At 44.9% G+C, this 13,060-nt stretch overlaps 1 protein-coding gene across 2 annotated transcripts; it reads right to left on the reverse strand.

Annotated features, from left to right (window-relative positions):
• Positions 1–301: 301 nt before the first annotated feature.
• Positions 302–10,680, reverse strand: LOC108710761 (P2X purinoceptor 7). Of its 2 annotated transcripts, none has more exons than XM_018251924.2 (4): positions 10,590–10,680; positions 1,756–1,865; positions 714–1,075; positions 302–539 (listed from the first exon to the last, which is right to left on the reverse strand). In XM_018251924.2, the coding sequence occupies exons 2-4, from the start codon at positions 1,858–1,860 to the stop codon at positions 350–352; spliced, it is 657 nt and encodes a 218-aa protein (XP_018107413.1). In that variant the 5' UTR covers positions 1,861–1,865; positions 10,590–10,680; the 3' UTR covers positions 302–349. The 2 variants fall into 2 exon arrangements, with proteins under 2 accessions (XP_018107413.1, XP_018107414.1); XM_018251925.2 differs by having other exon boundaries at positions 10,577–10,655.
• Positions 10,681–13,060: the final 2,380 nt, after the last annotated feature.

Consider the following 13,060-nt stretch of genomic DNA (forward strand, 5'->3'; position numbering starts at 1 on the left):
AGAATCATCGTGGTGTTTTGTCCATTACTTAAATACAAAAATTCTTGTGTTTACTATTGATATGTGAAAATAAACATACTTTTTCTGTTACATATAACAATAATAACTCCAATTTTTTTGGGTGGTGTATTTTACTTGTGTACTAATTTAAATTAAACAAAATTCTGATTAAACCAATAACCCAAATCCAAAAATTACTTATATAGATAAAAATAATCAATAAGAGAATTGTAAAAAAAAATGTATTTAAATTTTTTTTACAATAAGTAGTTAAATTATCGATACACAATACAAACTATAATCATTTATTACAACTATTTGTATTTAGATTCTGCAAAAAAATAACATTTTAGTCAAGAGCCATTTTTAAAGCAGGATTATCCTCTGCTTGTTTAAAACCTACATAAATTCCAGCAGGATCACGGTAAGTAAGTCTAATTAAATTCACAAAACAAGCTGGAATGACAATTCGATTTTTTTGTCCAAGAAATCCATGGGTCCATATAGTAAAGGCTCTATAGGCACCTCTGCGCATGACTCTGCCAATACAAAAAAAGAATGTAAAAAGGTTGAAAATAGAAACAAAAGAGAGGACAATAGATATGAAGAGTGACAGAGGCAGTATAAGAGAAATAGGAGAGAGAGGAAGAAAGATATGGATATAGGAAAAGCATAAACAGTGATAGGACAGTGAAACAAATTAAAAACCTTACCTGTTATAGTGATTATTCATCTCGATCTGCGTAGCCATCCTTGCATTCCTTATTGTAAATTCAAGATATCTCTTTTCTACACAGTGATCCAGCATTTCTTGGACATGGGTAATACACTGTACATCGTCAGAGAAATGCTGCTGTAGATTTGTTATGTCCTTACAACAAACCGATTCTCGTGCTGTCGGCATAGGTATGCAGTTACCACATTTGCACCAATTAGTATTCCCTACTTTAGGGTCTTCCCTCTGTCTCCTTCTTCGTTCTCTCACTTGAAGCGTACAGATCGGATTGTAGGGGACACATTGGCCGTTAATTGAATCACCAAGGTTATTTCTCATGCGATGATGTAGTCTAAGTAACTGTAAAAAAAAAATATATATATATTTCAATATAATCATATAACGATGTGTTGAGTATCCACACTCGAAGGCCATATTTCCTTTTAGGAATCTAGGTAAACAACTTTTATATACCCGATTCCTCGAACTGTCACAACCTTGCATGGCCGGAACTAGCGGTAGGAAAAGTAGGCACGTGCCTAGGGCGCAAAGCTAGAGGGGCGCCAGGCACGCACCTTCTCTGCCACTGCTATCCCCTAGTGCGGTCCCTGCTCTGGCCGATATGCACGTTTGCGCGAGAGCGCATGCGTGAAAAATACTAGTGCGCATGCGCACTTGTGTCTTTTCGCGCATGCGCACTCGCGTATTGGGCGCTTTGCTGGGCCAGGCTGCCTAGGGCGCCTACCCGCGTTGGCCCGGCACTGCAACCTTGTAAAATATATTCCTTTTTATTAACAATGGATGATATAAGAGTATAACGTGTGGGTCCTAATTTGTACCTTGAGAAAAGTCCTAATGAGGAAACAAAAGTTGGACTCTTATATGATGCATTACTTCTAAAAATGCCAAAAATTTATAAGGGTGTAACTAAAGATACTAAAGATACCAACATATATCATTTTATTTTGAATTATATATGCATTATCTCTATTACAGAAATGATAATTTCAAGTATATAATAAAATTATTAGATATATTACACTTTCATCCATTGCCAACGATGGTTCGGAAGAAGATATGGAATCATCCTCTATCTCTACAGAGGTATCAGCTGGAGAATCAGCAGTTATATTTTCTTGGTCCATTTTCACTGCAAAATGAAAAAAAAAGTTGATTTTTAATTTCATTTACAATAAAATATATTCTGATTTATAAACTTTGAAAGACATAAACATGCTTTCTTTGATAAAGCATATGGCAGGGAAAGTAGAGCATACCTGAGAAACATAGGGCAGGTAGATTGTGTTACACCCAGGGAGCATAGGTCAGTTAGGAGTTTGGAAAGCAGAGTAGGGTACACCCAGGGAGCATAGGCCAGGTAGATTATGGTACACCCAGGGAGCATAGTGCAGTTAGCATTTTGGTAAACAGAGTAGAGTACACCAAGGGAGCATAGGGCAGATTGATTGTGTTACACCCAGGGAGCATAGGTCAGTTAGGACTTTAATTATTGGAGTAGGATACACCCAGGGAGCATAGGGCAGGTATATTATGGTACACCCAGGGAGCATAGTGCAGATAGGATCTTGGTAAGCAGAGTAGGGTACACCCAAAGAGCATATGGAAGGAAGATTGTGGTACACCCAGGAAGCATAGTGCAGTTAGGATTTTGATAAATGGAGTAGAGTACACCCAGGGAGCATAGGGCAGGTAGATTGTGGTACACCCAGGGAGCATAGTGCAGTTAGGAGGAGTTTGGTAAGCGGAGAAGGGTAAACCCAGGGAGCATAGGGCAGGTAGATTATGGTACACCCAGGGAGCATAGTGCAGGTAGGATTTTGGTAAGAGGAGAAGGGTACAGCCAGGGAGCATAGGGCAGGTGGATTGTGGTACACCCAGGGAGCATAGGTCAGTTAGGAGTCTGGTAAGCGGAGTAGGATACACCCAGGGGGCATAGGGCAGGTCGATTATGGAACACCCAGGGATCATAGTGCAGTTAGGAGTTTGGTAAACGGCATAAGGTACAGTCAGGGAGCATAGGGCAGGTAGATTATGGTACACCCAGGGAGCATAGTGCAGTTAAGATTTCGGTAAGCAGAGTAGGGTACACCCAGGGAGCATAGGGCAGGTAGATTATGGTACACCCAGGGACCATAGTGCAGTTAGGAGCAGGCCCGGACTGGCAATCTGTGGGTTCTGGCAAATTCCAAAGGGGCTGCGATAAGGTGCCATAGAAAGTCAGTATTTAATGGGCTGGTGGGGGCTGTTTGGGCCTCTATGTACTTGAAATGCCAGGGCCTATTTTAATTCTCAGTCTGGACCTGGTAAAGAGTTTGGTAAGCGGAGTAGGGTACACCCAGGGAGCATAGGGCAGGTAGATTATGGTACACCCAGGGAGCGTAGTGCAGTTAGGACTTTGGTAAGCGGAGTAGGATACACCCAGGAAGCATGGGGCAGGTAGATTATGGTACACCCAGGGAGCAAAGGTCAATTAGGAGTTTGGTAAGCGGAGTAGGATACACCCAGGGAGGATAGGGCAGGTAGATTATGGAACACCCAGGGAGCATACTGCAGTTGGGATTTTGGTAAGCGGAGTAGGGTACAGCCAGGGAGCATAAGGCAGGTAGATTGTGGTACACCCAGGGAGCATAGATCAGTTAGGCGTTTGGTAAGCGGAGTAGGATACACCCAGGGAGCATAGGGCAGGTAGATTATGGAACACCCAGGGAGCATAGTGCAGTTAGGATTTTGGTAAGCGGAGTAGGGTACAGCCAAGGAGCATAGGGCAGGTAGATTGTGGTACACCCAGGGAGCATAGTGCAGTAAGGATTTCGGTAAGCGGAGTAGGGTACACTCAGGGAGCATAGGGCAGGTAGATTATGGTACACCCAGGGAGCATAGTGCAGTTAGGAGGAGTTTGGTAAGCGGAGAAGGGTAAACCCAGGGAGCATAGGGCAGGTAGATTATGGTACACCCAGGGAGCATAGTGCAGTTAGGAGCAGGCCCGGACTGGCAATCTGTGGGTTCTAGCAAATTCCAAAGGGGCTGCGATAAGGTGCATAGAAAGTCAGTATTTAATGGGCTGGTGGGGGCTGTTTGGGCCTCTATGTACTTGAAATGCCAGGGCCTATTTTAATTCTCAGTCTGGACCTGGTAAAGAGTTTGGTAAGCGGAGTAGGGTACACCCAGGGAGCATAGGGCAGGTAGATTATGGTATACCCAGGGAGCGTAGTGCAGTTAGGACTTTGGTAAGCGGAGTAGGATACACCCAGGAAGCATGGGGCAGGTAGATTATGGTACACCCAGGGAGCAAAGGTCAATTAGGAGTTTGGTAAGCGGAGTAGGATACACCCAGGGAGCATAGGGCAGGTAGATTATGGAACACCCAGGGAGCATACTGCAGTTAGGATTTTGGTAAGCGGAGTAGGGTACAGCCAGGGAGCATAAGGCAGGTAGATTGTGGTACACCCAGGGAGCATAGATCAGTTAGGAGTTTGGTAAGCGGAGTAGGATACACCCAGGGAGCATAGGGCAGGTAGATTATGGAACACCCAGGGAGCATAGTGCAGTTAGGATTTTGGTAAGCGGAGTAGGGTACAGTCAAGGAGCATAGGGCAGGTAGATTGTGGTACACCCAGGGAGCATAGATCAGTTAGGAGTTTGGTAAGCGGAGTAGGATACACCCAGGGAGCATAGGGCAGGTAGATTATGGAACACCCAGGGAGCATAGTGCAGTAAGGATTTCGGTAAGCGGAGTAGGGTACACTCAGGGAGCATAGGGCAGGTAGATTACGGTACACCCAGGGAGCATAGTGCAGTTAGGAGGAGTTTGGTAAGCGGAGAAGGGTAAACCCAGGGAGCATAGGGCAGGTAGATTATGGTACACCCAGGGAGCATAGTGCAGTTAGGATTTTGGAAAACTGAGTAGAATACACCTAGGAAGCATAGGGCAGGTCGATTATGGTACACCCAGGGAGCATAGTGCAGTTAGGAGTTTGGTAACCAGAGTAGGGTATACCCAGGGAGCATAGGGCAGGTAGATTATGGTACACCCAGGGAACATAGTACAGTTAGGAGTTTGGTAAGCGGAGTAAGGTACACCCAGATAGCATAGGGCAGGTCGATTATGGTACACCCAGGGAACATAGTACAGTTAGGAGTTTGGTAAGCGGAGTAAGGTACACCCAGATAGCATAGGGCAGGTCGATTATGGAACACACAGGGAGCATAGTGCAGTTAGGAGTTTGGTAACCAGAGTAGGGTACACCCAGGGAGCATAGGGCAGGTAGATTATGGTACACCCAGGGAGCATAGGGCAGTTAGGATTTTGGTAAGCGGAGTAGGGTACACCCAGGGAGCATAGGGCAGGTAGATTATGGTACACCCAGGGAGCATAGTGCAGTTAGGATTTTGATAAGTGGAGTAGGATACACCCAGGGAGCATAGGGCAGGTAGATTATGGTACACCCAGGGAGCATAGTGCAGTTAGGTTTTTGGTAAGAAAAGTAGGGTACACCCAGAGACCATAGGGCAGGTAGATTATGGTACACCCAGGGAGCATAGGGCAGTTAGGATTTTGGTAAGCGGAGTAGGGTATACCCATGGAGTATAGGGCAGGCAGATTTTGGTACACCCAGGGAGCATAGGGCAGGTAGATTATGGTACACCAAGGGAGCATAGGGCAGGTAGATTATGGTACAGTTAGCATTGTACAGTTATTAGTTTGAAAAGTGGAGTAGAGTTCACCCAGGGAGCATAGGGCAGGTAGATTACGGTACACCCAGGGAGCATAGTGCAGTTAGGAGTTTGGTAACCAGAGTAGGGTATACCCAGGGAGCATAGGGCAGGTAGATTATGGTACACCCAGGGAACATAGTACAGTTAGGAGTTTGGTAAGCGGAGTAAGGTACACCCAGATAGCATAGGGCAGGTCGATTATGGAACACACAGGGAGCATAGTGCAGTTAGGAGTTTGGTAACCAGAGTAGGGTACACCCAGGGAGCATAGGGCAGGTAGATTATGGTACACCCAGGGAGCATAGGGCAGTTAGGATTTTGGTAAGCGGAGTAGGGTACACCCAGGGAGCATAGGGCAGGTAGATTATGGTACACCCAGGGAGCATAGTGCAGTTAGGATTTTGATAAGTGGAGTAGGATACACCCAGGGAGCATAGGGCAGGTAGATTATGGTACACCCAGGGAGCATAGTGCAGTTAGGTTTTTGGTAAGAAAAGTAGGGTACACCCAGAGACCATAGGGCAGGTAGATTATGGTACACCCAGGGAGCATAGGGCAGTTAGGATTTTGGTAAGCGGAGTAGGGTATACCCATGGAGTATAGGGCAGGCAGATTTTGGTACACCCAGGGAGCATAGGGCAGGTAGATTATGGTACACCAAGGGAGCATAGGGCAGGTAGATTATGGTACAGTTAGCATTGTACAGTTATTAGTTTGAAAAGTGGAGTAGAGTTCACCCAGGGAGCATAGGGCAGGTAGATTACGGTACACCCAGGAAGCATAGTGCAGTTAGGATTTCGGTAAGCGGAGTAAGGTACACCCAGGGAGCATAGGGCAGGTCGATTATGGAACACCCAGGGAGCATAGTGCAGTTAGGAGTTCGGTAACCAGAGTAGGGTACACCCAGGGAGCATAGGGCAGTTAGATTATGGTACACCCAGGGAGCATAGTGCAGTTAGGAGTTTGGTAAGCGGAATAGGGTACACCCAGGGAGCATAGGGCAGGTAGATTATGGTACACCCAGGGAGCATAGTGCAGTTAGGAGTTTGGTAAACGGAGTAGGGTACACCCAGGGAGCATAGGGCAGTTAGATTGTGGTACACCCCGGGAGCAGAGGTCAGTTAGGAGTTTGGTAGGTGGAGTAGGGTATACCCAGGGAGCATAGGGCAGGTAGATTGTGGTACACCCAGGGAGCATAGGTCAGTTAGGATTTTGGTAAGCGGAGTAGGATACACCCAGGGAGTATAGGGCATGTAGATTATGGTACACCCAGGGAGTTTAGAGCAGTTAGGATTTTAGTAATCAGAGTAGGGTACACCCAGGGAGCATAGGACGAGTAGATTATGGTACACCCAGGGAACATAGGGCAGTTAGGATTTTGGTAAGCGGAGTAGGGTACACCCAGGGAGCATAGGGCAGGTAGATTATGGTACACCCAGGGAGCATAGTGCAGTTAGGTTTTTGGTAAGAAAAGTTGGGTACACCCAGAGACCATAGGGCACGTAGATTATGGTACACCCAGGGAGAATAGGGCATGTAGAGTCTGGTACACCCAGGGAGCATAGTGCAGTTAGGATTTTGGTAAGCGGAGTAGGGTATACCCATGAAGTATAGGGCAGGCAGATTTTGGTACACCCAGGGAGCATAGTGCAGTTAGGAGTTTGGTAAGCGGAGTAGGGTACACCCAGTGAGCATAGGGCAGGTAGATTATGGTACACCCAGGGAGCACAGTTCAGTTAGGATTTTGGAAAGCGGAGTTGGATACACCAAGGGAGCATAGGGCAGTTCGATTATGGAACAACCAGGGAGCATAGTGCAGTTAAGATTTTGGTAAGCGGAGTAGGGTACAGCCAGGGAGCATAGGGGCAGGTAGATTATGGTACACCCAGGGAGCACAGTTCAGTTAGGATTTTGGAAAGCGGAGTTGGATACACCAAGGGAGCATAGGGCAGTTCGATTATGGAACAACCAGGGAGCATAGTGCAGTTAAGATTTTGGTAAGCGGAGTAGGGTACAGCCAGGGAGCATAGGGGCAGGTAGATTATGGTACACCCAGGGAGTATAGCGCAGTTAGGATTTTGGTAAGGAGGTTAGGGTACACCCAGAGAGCATAGGGCAGGTAGATTATGGTACATCCAGGGAGCATAGGTCAGTTAGGAGTTTGGTAAGTGGAGTACGATACACCCAGGGAGCATAGGGCAGGTAGGTTATGGTACACCCTGGGAGCATAGTGCAGTTAGGATTTTGATAAGTGGAGTAGAGTACACCCAGGGAGCATAGGGCACCTCCTAAACTCCTGCACCAAACTCCAATCTGCACAATGCTCCCTGGGTGTACCACAATCTACCTAGATTGTGGTACACCCAGGGAGCATAGTGCTGTTAGGAGTTTGGTAAGTGGAGTAGGGTACACCCAGGGAGCATAGGGCAGATAGATTATGGTACAGTTAGTATAGTGCAGTTAGGATTTTGAAAAGTGGAGTAGAGTACACCCAGGGAGCATAGTGCTGTTAGGAGTTTGGTAAGTGGAGTAGAGTACACCCAGGGAGCATAGGGCAGGTAGATTGTGGTATACCCAGGGAGCAAAGTGCAGTTAGGATTTTGATAAGTGGAGTAGGATACACCCAGGGAGCATAGGGCAGGTAGATTATGGTACACCCAGGGAGCATAGTGCAGTTAGGTTTTTGGTAAGAAAAGTAGGGTACACCCAGAGACCATAGGGCAGGTAGATTATGGTACATACAGGGAGAATAGGGCATGTTGAGTCTGGTACACCCAGGGAGCACAGTGCAGTTGGGATTTTGGTAAGCGGAGTAGGGTATACCCATGGAGTATAGGGCAGGCAGATTTTGGTACACCCAGGGAGCATAGTGCAGTTAGGAGTTTGGTAAGCGGAGTAGGGTACACCCAGGGAGCATAGGGCAGGTAGATTATGGTACACCCAGGGAGCACAGTTCAGTTAGGATTTTGGTAAGCGGAGTTGGATACACCAAGGGATCATAGGGCAGTTTGATTATGGAACACCCAGGGAGCATAGTGCAGTTAGGATTTTGGTAAGCGTAGTAGGCTACAGCCAGGGAGCATAGGGGCAGGTAGATTATGGTACACCCAGGGAGCATAGCGCAGTTAGGATTTTGGTAAGGAGGGTAGGGTACACCCAGAGAGCATAGGGCAGGTAGATTATGGTACACCCTGGGAGCATAGGTCAGTTAGGAGTTTGGTAAGTGGAGTAGGATACACCCAGGGAGCATAGGGCAGGTAGATTATGGTACACCCAGGGAGCATAGGGCAAGTAGATTATGGTACAGTTAGTATAGTGCAGTTAGGATTTTGAAAATTGGAGTAGAGCACACCCAGGGAGAATAGGGCAGGTAGATTGTGGTATACCCAGGGAGCATAGGTCAGTTAGGAGTTTGGTAAGCGGAGAAGGGTACACCCAGAGAGCATAGAGCAGGTAGATTATGGTACACCCAGGGAGCATAGTGCAGTTAGGATTTTGATAGGTGGAGTAGAGTACACCCAGGGAGCATAGGGCAGGTAGATTGTGGTACACCCAGGAAGAAAAGGTCAGTTAGGAGTTTGGTAAAACGAGAAGGGTACACCCAGGCAGCATAGGGCAGGTAGATTATGGAAAATCCAGGGAGCATAGTGCAGTTAGGATTTTGGTAAGCGGAGTAGGGTACACCCAGGGAGCATAGTGCAGATAGATTACGGTACACCCAAGAAGCATAGTGCAGTTAGGATTTTGGTAAGCGGAGTAGGGTACACCCAGGGCGCATAGGGCAGGTAGATTTTGGTACACTCAGGGATCATAGGTCAGTTAGGAGTTTGGTTAGCAGAGTAGAGTACACCAAGGGAGCATAGGGCAGGTAGATTATGGAAAACCCAGGGAGCATAGTGCAGTTAGGATTTTGGTAAATGGAGTAGGGCACACCCAGGGAGCATAAGGCAGTTAGATTATGGTACACCCAGGAAGAATGGTGCAGTTAGGATTTTGGTAAGCGGAGTAGGGTACACCCAGGGAGTATAGGGCAGGTAGATTATGGTACACCCAGGGAGCACAGTGCGTTTAGGATTTTCGTAAGTGGAGTTGGGTACACCCAGGGAGCATAGGGCAGGTAGATTATGGAAAACCCAGGGAGCATAGTGCAGTTAGGATTTTGGTAAGCGGAGTAGGGTACACCCAGGGAGCATAGTGCAGATAGATTACGGTACACCCAAGAAGCATAGTGCAGTTAGGATTTTGGTAAGCGGAGTAGGGTACACCCAGGGCGCATAGGGCAGGTAGATTTTGGTACACTCAGGGATCATAGGTCAGTTAGGAGTTTGGTTAGCAGAGTAGGGTACACCCAGGGAGCATAGGGCAGGTAGATTATGGAAAACCCAGGGAGCATAGTGCAGTTAGGATTTTGGTAAATGGAGTAGGGCACACCCAGGGAGCATAGGGCAGTTAGATTACGGTACACCCAGGAAGCATGGTGCAGTTAGGATTTTGGTAAGCGGAGTAGGGTACACCCAGGGAGTATAGGGCAGGTAGATTATGGTACACCCAGGGAGCACAGTGCATTTAGGATTTTGGTAAGTGGAGTTGGGTACACCCAGGGAGCATAGGGCAGGTAGATTGTGGTACACCCAGGGAGCATAGGTCAGTTCGGAGTTTTGTAAGCAGAATAGGGCACACCATAACTTTAATTTTCTAGTGTGATCTGATTGTTTACATTTATCTAGCTAAATGATGGTATTATTTCCGCAGCTAGGCCACCTTCTGTGACACTATTACACAGTGTGATAATTCAGAGAATCCATTTTTTTCCTTTGAAAAAACTGCACCATGGGCAGCAAAAATTCATTACACTGGTATGTTTATGTAATTCACCATCTTGGTTTCAGCCAGTGTAGATTGCATAGCAATAATGCTCTGTAATAAAACCTGTCTATATTATGTTTAGTGAGTGGATCTGAATTCATATTCATATCTGCGACTACATCACATAGATTAGCATATTGATCGAGTTTGTAACTGATAAAATTCATATTAATTTAACAGATTGGAATATAGATCGTTTTCTTAGTGAGAAATAATAGCACAATAAGAGTATGTTAACAATAAAATACTATAGCTGACCTCAAATCAATACCTTTCTCTTCTGGAACACAGCTAGGTATTGCAGATAATGGAGACAGTTATAGACGTGACTGTGTGCCTCACTATGCGTCTCAAATTACATGAGGAACAGTGAGCTGTCAATCAGTGGCAGGAAGTAAGAGCTCTTGCAGGATCAGGTTACACGCCCCCTGCAGACGCTGAAGATAGAGGAGCTCTGCACAGGTAAAGGGGACATGATATTTAAGCCTAATACACATAAATTTTCGAGTTAAAAACAAGACAGATATGCTAATCTATCTGAGGAAGTCACAAATATGCATTGTACTGGAAGTGACTTTACATCCCCTTTAATTCCTCATTATCACTAGGTTTATAGTCATGTGTTACTGTCATAGTGATTGGTTGTCACTCTTTTTCTGTTCTCTGAACTGTTGGTTCTGACTCCTGAAACAATGTACCTATAAGCAACTTCCCATTATCAATTAATTCCTCATTCTCACTAGGTTTACTGTCATGTGTAACTGTCATAGTGATTGGCTGTCACTCTTTTTCTGTCCCTTTCTGCTCTCTGAACTGATGGTTCTGACTCCTGAAGCAATATATCTCTTAGCAACTTCCCATAATCAATTAATTCCTCATTCTCACTAGGTTTACATTCATGTGTAACTGTCATAGTTATTGGCCGTCACTCTTTTCTGTTCTCTGAACTGCTGGTTCTGACTCCTGAAACAATGTACCTCTAATAAACTTCCCAATATAAATTACGTCCTCATTCTCACTAGGTTTACAGTCATGTGTAACTGTCATAGTGATTGGCTGTCACTCTTTTTCTGTCCCTTTCTGTTCTCTGAACTGATGGTTCTGACTCCTGAAGCAATGCGTTGCTTAGCAGCTTCCCAATATCAATTAATTCCTCATGGTCACTAGGTTTACAGTCATGTGTAACTGTCATAGTGATTGTATGTCACTCTTTTTCTGTTCTCTGAACTGTTGGTTCTGACTCCTGAAACAATGTATCTCTTAGCAACTTCCCAATATCAATTAATTATTTATTCGAACTAGGTTTACAGTCATGTGTAACAGTCATAGTGAATGGCTATCACTCTTTCTCTGTCCCTTTCTGTTCTCTGAACTGCAGGTTCTGACTCTTGAAACAATATATCTCTTAGCAACTTCCCATTATCAATTAATTCCTCATTCTCACTAGGTTTACAGTCATGTGTAACTTTCATAGTTATTGGCTGTCACTCTTTTCTGTTCTCTGAACTGCTGGTTCTGACTCCTGAAACAATGTACCTCTAATAAACTTCCCAATATAAATTACGTCCTCATTCTCACTAGGTTTACAGTCATGCGTAACTGTCATAGTGATTGGCTGTCACTCTTTTTCCGTCCCTTTCTGTTCTCTGAACTGATGGTTCTGACTCCTGAAGCAATGCGTTGCTTAGCAGCTTCCCAATATCAATTAATTCCTCATTGTCACTAGGTTTACAGTCATGTGTAACTGTCATAGTGATTGTATGTCACTCTTTTTCTGTTCTCTGAACTGTTGGTTCTGACTCCTGAAACAATGTATCTCTTAGCAACTTCCCAATATCAATTAATTATTTATTCGCAGTAGGTTTACAGTCATGTGTAACAGTCATAGTGATTGGCTGTCACTCTTTTTCCATCCCTTTCTGTTCTCTGAACTGATGGTTCTGACTCCTGAAGCAATGCGTTGCTTAGCAGCTTCCCAATATCAATTAATTCCTCATTGTCACTAGGTTTACAGTCATGTGTAACTGTCATAGTGATTGTATGTCACTCTTTTCTGTTCTCTGAACTGTTGGTTCTGACTCCAGAAACAATGTATCTCTTAGCAACTTCCCAATATCAATTAATTATTTATTCGCAGTAGGTTTACAGTCATGTGTAACAGTCATAGTGAATGGCTATCACTCTTTCTCTGTCCCTTTCTGTTCTCTGAACTGCAGGTTCTGACTCTTGAAACAATTGTCGCTTAGCAACTTACCAATATCAATTAATTCCTCATTGTCACTAGGTTTACAGTCATGTGTAACTGTAATAGTGATTGGCTCTCACTCTTTTTCTGTTCTCTGAACTGCTGGTTCTGACTCCTGAAACAATGTACCTCAAATAAACTTCCCAATATAAATTAAGTCCTCATTCTCACTAGGTTTACAGTCATGTGTAACTGTCATAGTGATTGGCTTTCACTCTTTTACTGTTCTCTGAACTGCTGGTTCTGACTCCTCAACAATGTATCTCTTAGCAACTTCCCAAGATCATTTAATTCCTCATTGTCACTAGATTTACAGTCATGTGTAACTGTCATAGTGATTGGTTGTCACTCTTTTTCTGTCCCTTTCTGTTCTCTGAACTGCAGGTTCTGACTCTTGAAACAATGCGTTGCTTAGCAACTTACCAATATCAATTAATTCCTCATTCTCACTAGGTTTATAGTCATGTTTAACTGTCATAGTGATTGGTTGTCACTCT

The sequence above is a fragment of the Xenopus laevis genome, chromosome 3L, assembly GCF_017654675.1.
Source record: "Xenopus laevis strain J_2021 chromosome 3L, Xenopus_laevis_v10.1, whole genome shotgun sequence".
In the NCBI taxonomy this organism is placed as follows: domain Eukaryota; kingdom Metazoa; phylum Chordata; class Amphibia; order Anura; family Pipidae; genus Xenopus; species Xenopus laevis.